The 15,966-nt window shown below is 45.8% G+C and overlaps 1 protein-coding gene across 1 annotated transcript in view; it reads right to left on the bottom strand.

Annotated features, from left to right (window-relative positions):
* Positions 1-15,966, bottom strand: part of NOTCH3 (notch receptor 3) — a 78,426-nt gene that overhangs the window by 13,349 nt on the left and 49,111 nt on the right. The window contains exons 14-23 of the mRNA XM_056857778.1: positions 15,519-15,664; positions 13,812-13,925; positions 12,400-12,519; positions 11,691-11,843; positions 10,521-10,749; positions 8,427-8,628; positions 7,791-7,944; positions 5,812-5,996; positions 4,047-4,179; positions 1,795-2,046 (exon numbers count right to left, since the gene is read on the bottom strand). Coding sequence (XP_056713756.1) covers positions 1,795-2,046; positions 4,047-4,179; positions 5,812-5,996; positions 7,791-7,944; positions 8,427-8,628; positions 10,521-10,749; positions 11,691-11,843; positions 12,400-12,519; positions 13,812-13,925; positions 15,519-15,664 — 1,688 coding nt within the window. The remainder of the gene's footprint in view (positions 1-1,794; positions 2,047-4,046; positions 4,180-5,811; positions 5,997-7,790; positions 7,945-8,426; positions 8,629-10,520; positions 10,750-11,690; positions 11,844-12,399; positions 12,520-13,811; positions 13,926-15,518; positions 15,665-15,966) is intronic.

Below are 15,966 nucleotides of genomic sequence, written 5' to 3' on the forward strand. Positions count from 1 at the left end.
GGAGAAGAAATACAGTGCATCAGCAGTGGAGACTTCCACATACACTACCGGAAGGGCATGGCAAAGCACTACACACACACACGCACACACACTGTATTGGCATCTTAGTACCAATTCCAGTAGCTGGTGGTCTTTCCCTTCAGATAATGGCCAAGCCTCCCACCCCATTCATTATCCTCTTGCACATTCTTCTTATATGAAGCCCAACGTAGCTTATATATTCATGGAAAAGAGCACAAATCCTTTACTCTTTGTCTGGCTTGCGCAAACACAGTTAGCTGCACATCCACACTCTCTTGCCTGACCTACCTATTACAATCTGTTTATATGCAGCATGACCTTCCCTAACATCCAATTGTAATGCACATGTGTGACCTTAAGAATATGGTTATGAACAACTATGGAACATACTAAGCAAGATTCTAGATAAAAACAGATAGGAAGTGGAGCTGTGAATGATGTTGTAATAAATGTTCTTTTCAAAATGTGTAAAAAATAGTCAAGAAAGTTGGAATTCCCACCCCCGGGACAAAGAACGCAATGCATGCAGCGCAAGGAGATTAACAGGATGTTCAGGCAATATCATTTTGGGCTACTACTGACCAGTATTATTATGAGAGATGGACTAAGAGGAAAAACAAATAATCTATACAAGACTTGCAATAAATCGAAGAAACCATGGTTTACAATACAACTTCATTTCACAGATGTAGCAGCTGGGCATGAAGAATATGAAAAGCCATGGGACAATTCATATAAGCATCTAGCAAGCAGAAAGGTATGTTCATCTTCTTCCGTTACACTGAGATAAACCAACCGCAAAGCTGTTGTTTTCGGGGTTTGGTTGTAAAAGGCAACCAAGTCATAGCTGGCATACTGGTATGATTCACATTCTGTTGTTGCAACAATTTAGCTCTAGAGAAACAAAAACCCAATTCTATCATGGCTCCTTTAACAGAAGATGCATATACTCATTTTGAAATTCTAAAGTGAAGGAGTCAATTCAGGGGTATGTAACCAGAAACCCTGGCTGTGAGATGTAACATTTTGGAGCTGCTTGCTGAGCCAAACCTCTCTTTAATCTTTAGAGAGAGTAGTAAGTATACCCATAGCATACATTGCCTAAGAGGAATCTCCATAAAGTCTTCACATACTTGCTGATTTTACCCAATATACAGGCAGATCGTGAGAGGGAGGGCAGGCAGGGATGTGCAAGTCTTGAGGCCCTTTCTTATATGTCCAGTGTAATGCCGATCGACAGGGAAGGAATTTTCCTGCAGGCCAGATGGGCCCGGGGAACTGGAGGTATTTTGTTTTCCTAGAATCCTAGAATCCTGCAGTTGGAAGGGATCAGGGTCATCTAGTCCAACCCCACGCACAATGCAGAAAACTCACAACTACCTCCCCCATACACACCCAGTGACCCCTACTCCATGCCCAGAAGATGGCCAAGATGCCCTCCCTCTCATCATCTGCTTAAGGTCATAGAATCAGCAGTGCTGACAGATGGCCATCTAGCCTCTGCTTAAAAAACTCCAAGGAACGAGCGCTTACCACCTCCTGAGGAAGCCTGTTCCACTGAGGCATAGAGCAGGGGTCACCAGGGAGTGGGGAGGGAGGCAACTGTGAATTTCCTTCATTGTGCAGGAGGCTAGACTAGATTACCTTTGGTGTCCCTTCCAACTCTATGTCTACTCCCTCCTACCACACTCACCACTGTGGTCCACCTCCCACTTTCTTCCCTGCACAACCTGTACACACATCTCATTCCAGACTTTTTTTCCTCTCACTCACCCGTGTAACCCGGCTTGCAAATGCACTGGTAATCACTGGCTTCCTGGACGCAGTCGAGGGTGTTGTTTGGGTGGCAGTGGTTCGACTGGCACTCGTTTATGTCCCCCTCACAGCGCTCGCCTGTAAAGCCTGGCGGGCAGCTGCATCCGTAGCCACCCACTCTGTCCACGCACGTCCCATTGTTGAGGCATTTCGGGACCCGGCTGCCAGGGTTCACAGCACAATCGTCCTCGTTTATTTCACACAGGACGCCTAGGAAGACAACAGCGCCATCACACCAAAATCTAGGAAGCCCAAGCCGTTTTCCCTCCCCCCCATCCAGTGAACTGCATCCCAGGAGAGACAGACCAACCAAAACCAACCCCATCCTTTATGAAAGGATTAAAGATCATCCCTCCAGCGTAGTGTAGTGGTTAAGATCGGTGGACTCTGATCTGGACAGCCGGGTTCGATTCCCCACTCCTCCACATGAGCAGCAGAGGCTAATCTGGCGAACTGGATTTGTTTCACCATTCCTTCACATGAAGCTAGTTGGGTGACTTTGGGCTAGTCACAGTTCTCTTAGCGCTCTCTCAGCCCTACCTACCTCACAGGGTGTCTGCTGTGGGGAGGGGAAGGGAAGGTGACTGTAAGCCGGTTTGATTCTTCCTTAAGTGGTAGAGAAAGTCGGCATATAAAAACCAACTCTTCTTCTACCTACCTTACAGAACTAATTCTGAGAGTTCTCTTCCTTCAGAAGCTGCCCTGGGAAAGCTCATTTACTCTAACCTGTGCCTTAGGGAAAAACCCAGAGTTCCTCCCCACGCTAACTCAAGAAGAAAGCCAACTCAGAACCTAACTAGAAGAGGCACGAGGAAATCTGTCACCAGATCTTCCCAGGGTATTTTTCTTAAGTCAGAGAGCAACAGTGCAGGGCCCCAGTTCAGACTGGAATAGTGGCGGTGGCTTTCATCCCTGACCAGTTTTGCAGATCAAACCATCACCGCCCCTATCCACTCCCACACACACACACACTATTGGCCCAGAAAGGGACAAAAAGACAAGCAAAGAAAGGATGCCTGGAATTCTTCTCCCCTTTCAATGCAAATTAAGAGCCCCGTGGCACAGAGTGGTAAGCTGCAGTACTGCAGTCCAAGCTCTGCCCACGACCTAAGTTCGATCCCAATGGAAGTTGGTTTCAGGTAGCCGGCTCAAGGTTGACTCAGCCTTCCATCCTTCCGAGGCCAGTAAAATGAGTACCGAGTTTGCTGGGGGTAAAGGGAAGATGACTGGGGAAGGCACTGGCAAACCACCCTGTAAACAAAGTCTGCCTAGGAAACGTCAGGATGTGACGTCCCCCCATGGGTCAGGAATGACCCGGTGCTTGCACAGGGGACCTTTACCTTTTTCAATGCAAACAACAGCAGGAGGAGGGGTTTGTTTTGATTAACACTACCATTAACCCCCTTCTCAGCCTGAGCCACACTTCCAATACAAATAAGGGGCCCTTTCAGGTGTTACTGTTTGTTTAGTTATTTATACCCCTTCTCTAACAGGGACCCAAAGGAGCTTACAACATTGCTCTTCCTTCCTCTATTTTATCCACACAACTACAACCTTGTGAATTAGGTTGCAGAGAGTGAAGGGCCCAAGGCAACCCAGCAAGCTTCCTTCGCAGAGTCAGCATTCGAACCTGGGCCTCCCAAACCCTAATCTGGGGGGAGGGGCTGTGGCTCAGTGGCAGAGCATCTGCTTGGCATGCAGAAAGTCCCAGGTTCAATCCCCGGCATCTCCAGTTAAAGGGACAAGGTAAGTAGGTGATGTGAAAGACCTCTGCCTGAGACCCTGGAGAGCCGCTGCCGGTCTGAGTAGACAATGCTGACTTTGATGGACCGAGTGTCCGATTAAATATAAGGCTGCTTCATATGTTCATGTGACACTGCAACTATTACACTATGCTTATTTGCTACTCTTGGAAGATCTGACCAAAGATCTCCCAGTGTCTCATTTAGTGCTTAAGAATGCCTTCTTGGCATGAGCGCTTCTACATCATTTGTAGAAACCTGAATTCTTTTTTGTAATTTGTTTTATGTTTTGTTTTTATTAAATCATATAATAATTCTTTTTTTAAAAAAGAACGCCTTCTTTCAAAACTGCATCAGTTGAATGTAGCTACTTCCCTTATTCTGGTGCTGTCCTGAAATGGGGAATATAAAACACACACTTTCCATTACAGAGATTTCCTTGCCAGTTAGGCACCAGTTAGCACTTACCCAGAGTCCCCGGCGGGCAAGAACAAATGTAGCGGCCAATGAGGTCGATGCAAGTCCCTCCATTTTGGCAGGGATGTGACTGGCACTCATCAATATCATATTCACAGTTTTTGCCTTCAAATCCTATTGGGCACTAGAGTAAAAAAGAAAAGAGTCAGAGCCTGAAATTAGGTGGAAAAGACAAGCAGGACTCTCAGCTCAGGTCTCTGAAAGGAATTGTAATTACAAGATTTGCTCAAAAAACTTAAAACAGGTAAAAATAACACTAATTCATAAGAAAAAACCTTTCAAGTCCTATTATTCTGTTTCTTTAATAAATCAAGACTGCTTATTCATGTTAAAATCAAATCGTACTGAAATACATATATGTCAGTCTAGGTTTATAAAGGCAAGGAAAAATTCAGATTCCATATAGAAAGCATTACAATATTTTTGAATGGGGGACTGATTTGTTTCATTTTACCAAAGACTTACAAAAATGAGTATCCCCCTTGGGTGAGAAGTTTTCCTCAGCTGATTAAAATAGGAATAACTTGTTATGACTACAAGACGGAGTTGTCTGCAAGTACTACTTTTATTTGTTCCAGTAATAGAATTTCTGGCAAGATCAAGAAGACTATTTTTGAGTAAAAAGGGATTTGGACAAAGAAAAATACCAAAGCAATCCATTACGAAGATGACATCATGATTTTTGCCATTTGCCTGTTAAAATATACAGAAAGATTTCTTCATATAATCGCAGCTTATAGTGTGATTTCATGATATAAGGGGGAAAGGGTAAATTAGAATTGTATGCAGACATCACAGCCAACCTCTGTCTGTTCATGATTGGCACAAAACAGAGTTTTTTGTCATCTCCCACCCCACTCCATTTGTCATGATGTCTGAATGTAGTCAAGATGTACTGCAATTATTTACGTAAGAATGGACTGATCTGAAGGGATGTTACCTATATTTACAATGTTGTTATGAGTTTTAATGTCAAAGTCTAACTGTACAAAACTAAGTCAATATTGGATTTTGATACTGAGTTGCCAGAAATGAAATTAGGAAAGGGTCTAACCCAGAGAAACCTAGCTAGCAAATGTGTGTCTTTAATGTCAGATTAAGTGCTTCTTATCTCTTTATCTTATGTTGATTGAAGTCAATTCGTTTTACACACAAAAGTTTTCTGTTTGTTTATCAAGTAAATAAGATTTATCGTAAGCATATTGGTTCAAACCAGATTGCAGCAGGAACAGAAAACATGAGGGGGGAAATAAAGGTACCATATTACTGGTGATTGACACTTGATATGGTAAAAAAAAAGACTAGCAGATCTCATAATATGTGGTAAAAAAATTAAAAATCAGGAAAAAAATCAAGACAAAAATTCAGGAATGGAAAAGCAAGCTACAATCCACAGTAGAAATAACAGACTCATTGAGAGAAGTGAAGCCAAATAGTTACATTATTGGAAAAATGGGAAAATGACATTTCTTTCACGAAATGAAAAAAAAAATCAAGGCAAGAATTCAGGAATGGAAAAACAAACTATAATCCATAGCAGCAATAAGAGATCCAATGGGAGAAGACAAATATAAGATTGAAAAAGTGGGGAAATGAAATTTTGCCCATTTTAAACTCCCCCCTCCCCACTGTATCGTCTTTCATTGGCCAGTCCGCAAGTTGGAACGGGGCCACTGTACTTCAGTCCCCCTTCCCAGTACTTTTAACAAGCAGCCAGGAGTCCCGGCCTGCTGCAGTCCCATGAGGCCTTCCTTACCTCACAGATGTAGCCTCCGACAAAGCTGCGGCAGCTGCCCCCATTCCGACACAGACTGTGCTGGCAGTGGTTAACTTCACTTTCACAATAGCTTCCTGTGTAGCTCTTCTTACAGATGCAGTAATGAGTGTTACCAGCATCCACGCAACGGCCACCATAATGACACACCTGCTCCTTGGTCACACCTATCCCACAGAAAAGAGAATTACACACTGCATGTCCAACCACACTTTTCTTCCATAGAAGGAATGGGATATGTCACCGAGAACAGGATTGGGGGTGGGGGAGAGAAACCAAACTGTATAGTGAGCTGAAGGGAAAGATACCCAGTCTCTTGCTGCAAGTTCTTTGACCTCACTACTTACTGCATACAATTCCCCATCCAAATTCAAACAAAAAGAAACAGTTTCTCCAATAAATGTTTCCAAGGCTTCCACCCAGAGGTGATTCTTTGCATACCTCTTGTTGCTGCTGTGAACTCAGAAGCATTTGTAATGGCAATGGAACATTCACACAGTAGTTTTCCCCAAACTATCCTTGCCTCAGGCTCCTGCAACTGCCATTCCACTTTTCACCCCCTGCCAATGGAGGTTTTTTTGTGCCTTTTAAAAAAATGTAAATTGACAGATAGCTATAGCACAATAAAATTGTAATGATCTATGGAAACAATGACATCCCACCTTTCATTTTAAGTCTTTTTGTTGCGAAGGATAAATATGCAGCCTGCACCATTTCCTTGATAACCCCTCAAGGAAAAGGGCTACTTTGTGTTATTTTTTAAAATGAAAGCTGGGAACCAGAACATAGATCCTTATAATGTTATTCACTGTACTGAACTGTCAATTACTAATTTTTAAAATCTAAAAGAAGCCCTGTGTTGTGTGCGAAGGGGTGCGTATAGCAGCTATTAGTGCAATGGAAGGGAAATGGTGTTTGTGTGAGCTGGACATGCAAAAATGCACACCTTCCCACTTACACTGGTTCCAAAGGTGCTTTGACCATAATCCTTCCAAAAAAGATCATACCAAACTAAGTCTGGGAAAGACTGCAGCAAAGATGGGCAGGGGGGTGGGGGATGGAAGGACATCACATGGATACTCTCAAAACCAGCACCAAGGAAACCAAGGAAACCAAGATAGAGCAGAACATCCACGTGGAAGCAGCCTGTGTCAAATGCCAGAGCTTATTCCGCGCCATCAAGGTGCAGGAAGTTAAAAAGTGGGAAAAATGCATTATATTTTAGAACACAACGGTAGTACTAGGGAAACCAGAACATTACTCTTGTCTGCCAAGCTCCTATTCTCTCTCCACCTCCTCTATGATCACACCACTTTGAATACCGCACAGACTACCTACATTATTATGAGAAACGCTGATGCTAATAATTAGCTGCTGCTAATAATGAATGTCACAGAGAACCAAGCAATCTTTGCATCTTTTATTCCGCCCTCAGCAAAGAAACCCATGTCACAGCACACGCTGCATGTTTTTAACATTTTGACTTCCCTGGAAATAGCTGCATGATTAGAGCACCAAAGACCCAAGAACATTGTCCCAGGCATCGCTGTTGCTTCCTCTCTCACTCAGCTCTATGAGAGAGTGCGAACTGATGATGGTGGGAGGGAAGGGGGAGACTCTGGTCAGATCCACCTGCTCAAGCTTGCTGCACACAGGGAAACCAAGGAAAGGTGGCAAGATTAACTTACAAGAGACCTTTGGTGCTTCTTTGAACAGGTAGCAAGGCTTTGATTTTACTGGGCCAGGAGAAGAAGGCATCCTTACCTCTGTTTAGGGTTGCCAACCTCCAGGTACTAGCTGGAGATCTCCTGCTATTACAACTGGTCTCCAGCCGATAGGGATCAGTTCCCCTGGAGAAAATGGCCGCTTTGGAAGGGGGACTCTATGGCACTGAAATCCCTCCCCAAACTCCGCCCTCCTCAGGCTCCGCCCCAAAAACCTCCTGCCAGTGGCAACCCTACCTCTGTTTCTGGCCACCACGTCACACGAAACGTTGGGGATGTCACAGTAACGACCAGTCCAGCCTCCCGGGCAGTTGCAAGACAACGTGGCGCCTCTCTGTATACAGCGGCCTCCATTCTGACAGGGGGAGCGACTGCACAAATCCAGCAGGGTCTGGGGAGGTCCAGAGAAGGCAAGAGAGTCAGGGGCAGAACCCCTGGTGGAAGAAGCACCCTGCTCCTGCCACTGAGGAAACTCAGGCCCCTTCCCATTCCATCCCCACAGCAGGCTTCTGTGCTACGTCTCCCAGGCGCCTCCCAATATTGCGGCCACAGCCCGTCCAACCCAAAGAGATAAGGGTCATCTGCAGATGGGGAGGGGCTGTGGCTCAGTGGTAGAGCATCTGCTTGGCATGCAGAAGGTCCCAGGTTCAATCCCCGGCATCTCCAGTTAAAGGGACCAGGCGAGTAGATGATGTGAAAGACCTCTGCCTGAGACCCTGGAGAGCAGCTGCTGGTCTGAGTAGACAATACTGACTTTGATGGACCAAGGGTCTAATTCAGTATAAGGCAGCTTCATGTGTTTAACATATGCAAGAAAGACCCTGAAATTCCAAACAACCCGCAGCCCTTTCCAATGAAGCTGGGCAGAGTTACCTGGCATTGAGGGCCTGTGTAGCCCTGAGGGCAGACACAGCGGTAGGACTGCACCCCATCCTGGCACACGCCACCATTGAGGCAAGGCTGAGACTGGCATTCGTTGATCTCATGCTGGCAGTGGGAGCCCATAAAGCCCGGGCGGCAGTAGCACGTGTATGAATTCACTCCATCCTTGCACGTGCCGCCATTGAAACAGGAGCTGCCGGGACATGAGGCGAAAGCATCAGAAGTCAAGCAAACAAGGAGGCTGTCTAGGCGTTCTTCTAGCCCAGCCTAGGACATCCCCTCAGCCAGCATCTGGTTAAACACGCTACGCTGCCAAGTTTCACTAAGAACTACCTTAGGGAAGTCTTGATCTGAAAGCAGCAACTGTTGGAACAGCCTCTAAACAACTCCCCCCCGCACACACACACACACCTCTCCTGAAACTCTACAGATCGCCTTGGTGATCTCCCACCCCCTTGGTTAACCCTCCTCCTTGTTCAGCACTGGGGCATTGTTTCCAGTTGGACTGTTTGGCCGAAACTGACAGCCGGCGGAACTTTTGATTAGGCCAGGACCACGTAAACGCTTAATTCAAAGTAGCCATCTTGCACTGTTTTCATTAAGGGAGGCGTTTAAAAAGAGGAAACGACAGAACTACAGACTTATTCTGGAACCGTTTCTTCACACATGTATTACTAGAATGGGGCCTATTCCACTTCTCGCCACAGAATCCCCTGGTTCCATTTCTCTTTAATGTCAGAGTTCTCTCCTCTGTCCTCACATGACTTCATTAAACCCTATGTTCCTTAAAAGAGAGTGTGGGGCGTGCACACCAATATCCAAAGCATGAGAACAGTACAACATGACCCCTACACAGCACTTTAGGGCTTTCTCCATACTGGCCCTCGTGTCTGTTCTGCAAGTTGGGCCTGCTAAGCGAGCTGGCAGACATGGGGACCAATCACGTTCCCACACTGTGCTTGCAACGCCCTCAGGACCGCCTCCTCCCACATGAACCTACCCAGCCATTCTGGTCACCTTTGGAGGCCCTGCTTCAGATGCCCCCCACTATCTGAGGGTAAAAGAGTGGCATCCTGAGAAATGGGCTTCTCAGTCATAGCACCGAAACTTTGGAACTCCTTCCCCAGGGAGATGCATTTGTGTCCTCTATTGTCTTCTGCCAGCAGGTGAAGACTTTTTGGTTTGGTTTGGTGTTCTCTTACTAGCTCTCCTCCATTTGGGTGTTTCTAATGTGTTTATATTATGCTTTATTTGTTATACATATTTGTATTTTAAATGCTTTTTAATTTCTCAAATGTTTTAAGAACATAAGAAAAGCCATGCTCGATCAGACCATCAAGACCAGTAGTCTGTTCACACAGTGGCCAACCAGGGGCCTCTAGGAAGCCCACAAACAAGACGACTGCAGCAGCACCATCCTGCCTGTGTTCCACAGCACCTAATATAACAGGCATGCTCCTCTGATCCTGGAGAATAGGTATGCATCATGACTAATGTCCATTTAGACTAGTAGCCATGGATAGCCCTAAACTCCATGAACATGTCTACCACCCTCTTAAAGTCTTCCAAGTTGGCAGCCATCACCACATCCTGAGGCAGGGAGTTTCACAATTTAACTATGCATTGTGTGAAGAAATACTTCCTTTTATCTGTTTTGAATCTCTCACCCTCCAGCTTCAGCAGATGACCCCACCCATGTTCTGGTATTATGAGAGAGGGAGGAAAGCTTCTCCTTGTCCACTCTCTCCATACCATGCATACTTTTGTATACCTCTAGCAGTAGAAAAGAGTAGGAGTCTAGTAGCACCTTAAAGACTAGCAACATTTCTGGCAGGGTATGAGCTTCAGTATCTGAAGAAGTGAGCTGTGGCTCATGAAAGCTCATACTTTGCTATAAATTTTGTTAGTCTTTAAGGTGCTGCTGGACTCCTACTCTTTTCTACTGCTAGTGATAGACTAACACGGCTACCCATCGTGATCTTTACAGACCTCTATCACATTTTAATGTTCACCACCTTGGGACCCTGAACTGAGACAGAAGGCGGCATGGAAATCAATAAATAATATTGGCACCATTCAGCTCACCTCTCAGTGCAGTCCTGCACATTGTGCTCACAGTGTAAGCCGGCCCAGCCTGGCGCACAAGCACAAATGTAGCTGTTGACATAATCTGTGCAGGTGCCCTCGTTGTGGCAGGGGTTGCTCAGGCACTCATTGATCTCGGTGGCACAGTGTGGGCCTGTAAAGCCGGGCAGGCAGGTGCACTTGAAGGAGCTGATGCCATCCTGGCAGGAGCCACCGTTTAAGCAAGGATCTGTTGGCAGAGAAGGGCATATTAAAAAAAGTCTAGTTTGGCTGTCTACCAGCAACTTCTAATATGAACAAGACAATTTCGTTGTCTTTGGCCATCCTACAAGTGCAAAATTACACACATAATCAAAGAGCCTCTGGCGGTCAAGAGTGGGGACAATCTATTCAAATAACATAAGCAATGGGCACAGAACAGGAACAAGTTAAGACATTTCTAAAGTTCTTTGGAATTAACAGGATGCAACATTTAAATATTTAAGTCCCACTAGGTCACTTACACCTGCCTAACTTATTCTTGATTGCAGGCTTTCTCAACAAATCTCACAACCATTATCAGTCCTACCCAACATAAAAATCCAAACATGGTTTATGCTTATACAAAATAAGCAAGTTTGCACAAAATCTTACTGGCTGTTTGTTTTTTGCTGCCAACTCACAGCTGACTTATGGCAACCCCATAGGTTTTTCAAGGCAAGAGATGTTCAAAGGTGGTTTGCCATTGCCTGCCTCCGCGTCACGGCCTTGATATTCCTTGGAGGTCTGCCATCCAAATACCAACCAGGGCCAAATCTGCTTAGCTTCTGAGATTTGACAAGATCAGGCTAGCCTGGGGCCATCCAGGTTAAGGATTTTCAAACCTTTAATTTTTGTTAGAATTTGAATTGTAGATCCAATTGAAGTATGAACCAGCCAGGCCCGAAGAAAACATAACATTTTGCACGATTAATAGGCTTGGAACCCAGCTTGGGAAAGTCAGGCAACCGCTAACCTTTCTAAACTTCTCACCCAGCTCTTTACCGGATTTCCCATCCCTTTAGTTTTGACACAACACTCCCTACTGATCCACCCAGGTTTCCTTGCACTATAGTCTTTGCAAAGCAGCCAGCAATGGCTCCACCAGCAGTTCTCAGTCCCATTCCCCCTCTGCTTCCTCAGTGAACTCACTAGGCGTGCAGTCGTCAATATCTATCTCGCACTTGGTGCCAGTGTAGCCAGGTCGGCACGCACATCTGTAACTGCCACGAGTGTTGGTGCAAGTGCCCCGGTTTCGACATGGGTTCTGGTCGCACTCGTTAATATCTTTGTGGCATCGCTGCCCTGTGGGGGTAAGGGAAAAGAAGAAGAAGAGTTGGTTTTTATATGCCGACTTTCTCTACCACTTAAGGAGAACCAATCCGGCTTACAATCACCTTCCCTTCCCCTCCCCACAACAGACACCCTGTGAAGTAGGTGGGGCTGAGAGAGTTCCAAGAGAGCTGTGACTAGCCCAAGGTCACCCAGCTGGCTTCGTGTGTAGGAGTGGGGAAACCAACCTGGTTCACCAGATTAGTGTCCGCTGCTCATGTGGAGGAGCGGGGAATCAAACCTGGTTCTCCAGATTTAGAGTCCACCACTCTTAACCACTACACCACACTGGCTGGTGTGTGGGGGGAATTACAATTGGGTTTTTTACATTTTACTTCTGCAATTTCTGTACCACAATTCCATCCAATGCCAGTCCAGAGAGCCTATAAAATTTGAGATTTTATTGCTATAAACAATGCACAAAATCTACCACCATTAAAACAATACTAAAATGTCAAACAAGAATGTAGGGTTGAACTCCATGACATGGAAGAGAGAAAGAGGAAAGGGATGCATGGTTTATAGCCACCTTGCCAGCCTGGTGCACAACTGCAGGTAAAGCCCTCGTAGTCCGGCGTGTGGTCACAGAAACCATTGTTCTCGCATGGATTGGGGAAACAGGGGGCCAGCACGTTCTCACAGTTCCGGCCTGTAGGGAGAGAGAGAGAGGCCTGCCATGTGGTACACGTTTATGCCTGTCCAACAGCCAGAACCAACTATTCTGAGTTACAAATATGCATCAACAGCCCAAAGCCCAGTCACGTGGCTGGGTATCAACAGGAATTTTGCTTCAACACAACTCAAGGGCCTTTCCAAGCAGTCCGTTTATAGAGCAGTAAATGCTCAGTTGTTGCTCGTCTGTTGAGCGAGGTCCAAATGCCTCTCCTCAATTAAGCGCTTCCATTTGTGACACATTTGCCCAGTACACAAACGCCATCAGACTGCTGCTTGGAAAATGCAGCACTTTCCCCGGCCAGTGGATGCCATCGCAATTTGTAATTCAGTGTAGTTGCCAATGACACAGGAATGTCTTGAGCAGTCTGTGACCTCAGTGATGGGAGTGGGTGATTCAGCTTTCTGCCCTGTCCCTGTTGCCATCAGCGCTCGGCCAAAACCGAGGGATGCATGCAGGAGTTGATGCTGATTCAACTAGAGGCAGAGTATGGCCCTTTATTGCTCATTTCCCCCCTCACACAATCCTTCAGACTTAACTTTGACTCTAGTTGGTCTCAGCTTCTCTCTGAGCACACTCCCTTAAGACACCTTAACCTTTAAGGGAAAAGAAACAGTGGCATATCTCCTTTCCCTTCTCTCTCATGTGAGCTATCACAGCACTGCCTTTCAGGCAGAACCTGCAGAATTAACCCACAAATAGCAAAAAATAAAATAAATCTTCTAGACTATTACCAAAGGCCCTCCAACATGGCCATCCATATAAGAAAATTGCCACTCATCAATCCTTCCCTTCCCAGCTGAGAAAGGATTGATTTGTTTGTTTGTTTGCCTCCCTTCAAGATTTTTTCCCCAACAGGTTAATTACAAGTTATACTGAAAAATATGACAAATCTGTCAAAATTAAGGAAGTAAACTGACCATTTTTAGCAACACAATGAGGTAAACGGAATAAAATCTATGTACGGACTCATCTCAGCTAGAATGACAGAAACTACTAAGTACTGCTCGGACGTAACTGTTCATAACGAAGTTTAGCTGCAGAGAGACAAAACTATGGTGCTGCATGCGTTATTTTGAAATTGCATTTGGTTTGCCTTTGCTTTTGATTAGATCAACTTTTAAATCACATTTTAGCAACAAGAAAAAAGGGGGGAGCCACTGTTCAGGCAGGGATTTTTTTTTAATTGATAGCAGTAAACTGGAATTGCTTTTCTCAGTTTATGTCAGGCACATCCCACCTGTCCACCAAAGGAAAGATTCACTCACCAGTGTAAGGTAAATCACAGAGACAGGCATAGCTGGCGATACCATCAATGCAGGTGCCCATGTTGAGACAGGGGTTGGAGGCACAGTCGTTTATGTTCGTTTGACAGTAGGTCCCTACAGAAGAGAGAAAGAAAATCTTATGATCCCAGTAAGCACAGAGGTCAGGGATTTTTCTCCGACTTCTGATGCTGCCATTAAAATCTAACTGTGCAGGGAAACACTGGAGGAGGAAAAAAGTATCTGTCATTTTACCAGGCATGGGGTGTCAATATAACTGATTCTCAACATGGCCACGTTTGAAGATAGTTAAATCTGGAGATTGGGGCCACAGACACACAAGACAGTTCTACAAAACTGATGAAGGGGTAGGGCCCTTTCCGGGGGGAGGATGCACTGGGGCCAGGGATGACAGCAGCCACCTGGCCACTTGCTACCACGTGACTTGCATGACACTATCAGGCCTGGCCGCTTGCTTGAGCAGCCACCCCATGATAACCAGGGTGGTGCAGTGGTTAGAGTTTCAGATTAGGATCTGGGAGACACTGCCAAGGAAGCTCACTGGGTGAAGCACACTCCCAGCCTAACCTGCATCACAGGGTTGTTGTGAAGATAAAGTAGTGGACAACAATAATGTAAGATGCTCGGGTTCCCAGAATGGAGAAAGATGCGGTTCGAGTGAAATAAATAATAAAGCTGATAAAAGAAAGACTGGTTCTTTAGTGAGAAGGACAAAGGAAGCAGGAAAGGGGAGAGGATATGGCGGCTGCCAGGAGAAGAAAAAGACATAGTGTGGGGAAGGGGATACAGGTGAAAAAGAAGCAACCCCCTTGCTTTTTCCCCATTGCACAACTGGACCCAGTGACCGGTAATGTGCAAGTCGGCCTAGCCTGGCAGCCAGCACTACACAATTCAGACATAGTTTTCCTGGGCAGTGGCTGCCAGGGGAGGGAAGCAGGGAACATTGAAGATGGGGGCAGATAAAGGTAGGTTGGCTAGTCGGTGGGAAGGAGAGAAGTATGCAGGAAAAGGTGAGAGATTATGAGAGTTTCCAGGCAAGGGAAACAGGAAATAGTGGGGACCTGCAAGTCCTCGTGGTTCCCCACTTCTTCCTCCCTAAGAAGAAGAGTTGGTTTTTATATGCCGTCTTTCTCTACCACTTAAGGCAGAATCAAACCGGCTTACAATCACCTTCCCTTCCCCCTCCTCACAACAGACACCCTATGAGGTAGGTAGGGCTGAGAGAGCATGACTTGCCCAAGGTCACCCAGCTAGCTTCGTGTGTAGGAGTGGGGAAACGAATCCAGTTTACCAGATTAGCCTCCGCTGCTCATGCGGAGGAGTGAGGAATCAAACCCAGTTCTCTAGATCAGACTCCACCGCTCCAAACCACTGCTCTTAACCACTACACCACGCTGGCTAATCCCATGTAAGAGACGTGAGCACAAAATTCAAGGCACAATTGCCTGTTATTCATCATAGAACTAAAGAATGCAAGTCATGTGGTAGCAAGTGGCCATCACAGACGAAACACTGAGGGTAATGAATGTGAAAGGGAAGGCGTGGCTACGAACAGCAGGCCAAGTATAATCCAGAAGATGGGGACCAACACACGGGTAGATTAAGTATTCTGGAGTAGAGGAACAATAGATAGAATTTAGGTGCGACATAAGGCTCAGGGCTAGGCATGAAAGATACAGGCAAGCATACCCTGGAAACCCTCCTTGCATTTGCAGCGGTAGCCATTGACATGATCAGTGCAAGTGCCCCCATGCTGGCATGGATTCGATTCACACTCATTGCGGTTCACGTCACAGTTGGTGCCTGCCCAGCCTGGCTCACACTCACATCTGTACCTATAAAGGAGGGAGAAAGCATAGGGTTGAGATTTTTTTTATATCTTCCAAAAAACTCCACCTATGGTTGACCCAAGCCCATTTGGTTGAGACCAAGTCCTATGAGGAAAGGTTGAAGGAGCTGGGTATGTTTAGCCTGAAGAGAAGACTTGAGAGCTGATATGATAACCATCTTCAAGTACTTGAAGGGCTGTCATATGGAGGAGGGTGCCAAGTTGTTTTCTGTTGCCCCAGAAGGTCGGACCAGAACCAATGGGTTGAAATTAAATCAAAAGAGTTTCTGTCTAGACATTAGGAAGAAT

The sequence above is a fragment of the Euleptes europaea genome, chromosome 1 (genome assembly GCF_029931775.1).
Source record: "Euleptes europaea isolate rEulEur1 chromosome 1, rEulEur1.hap1, whole genome shotgun sequence".
Classification (NCBI taxonomy): Eukaryota; Metazoa; Chordata; class Lepidosauria; order Squamata; family Sphaerodactylidae; genus Euleptes; species Euleptes europaea.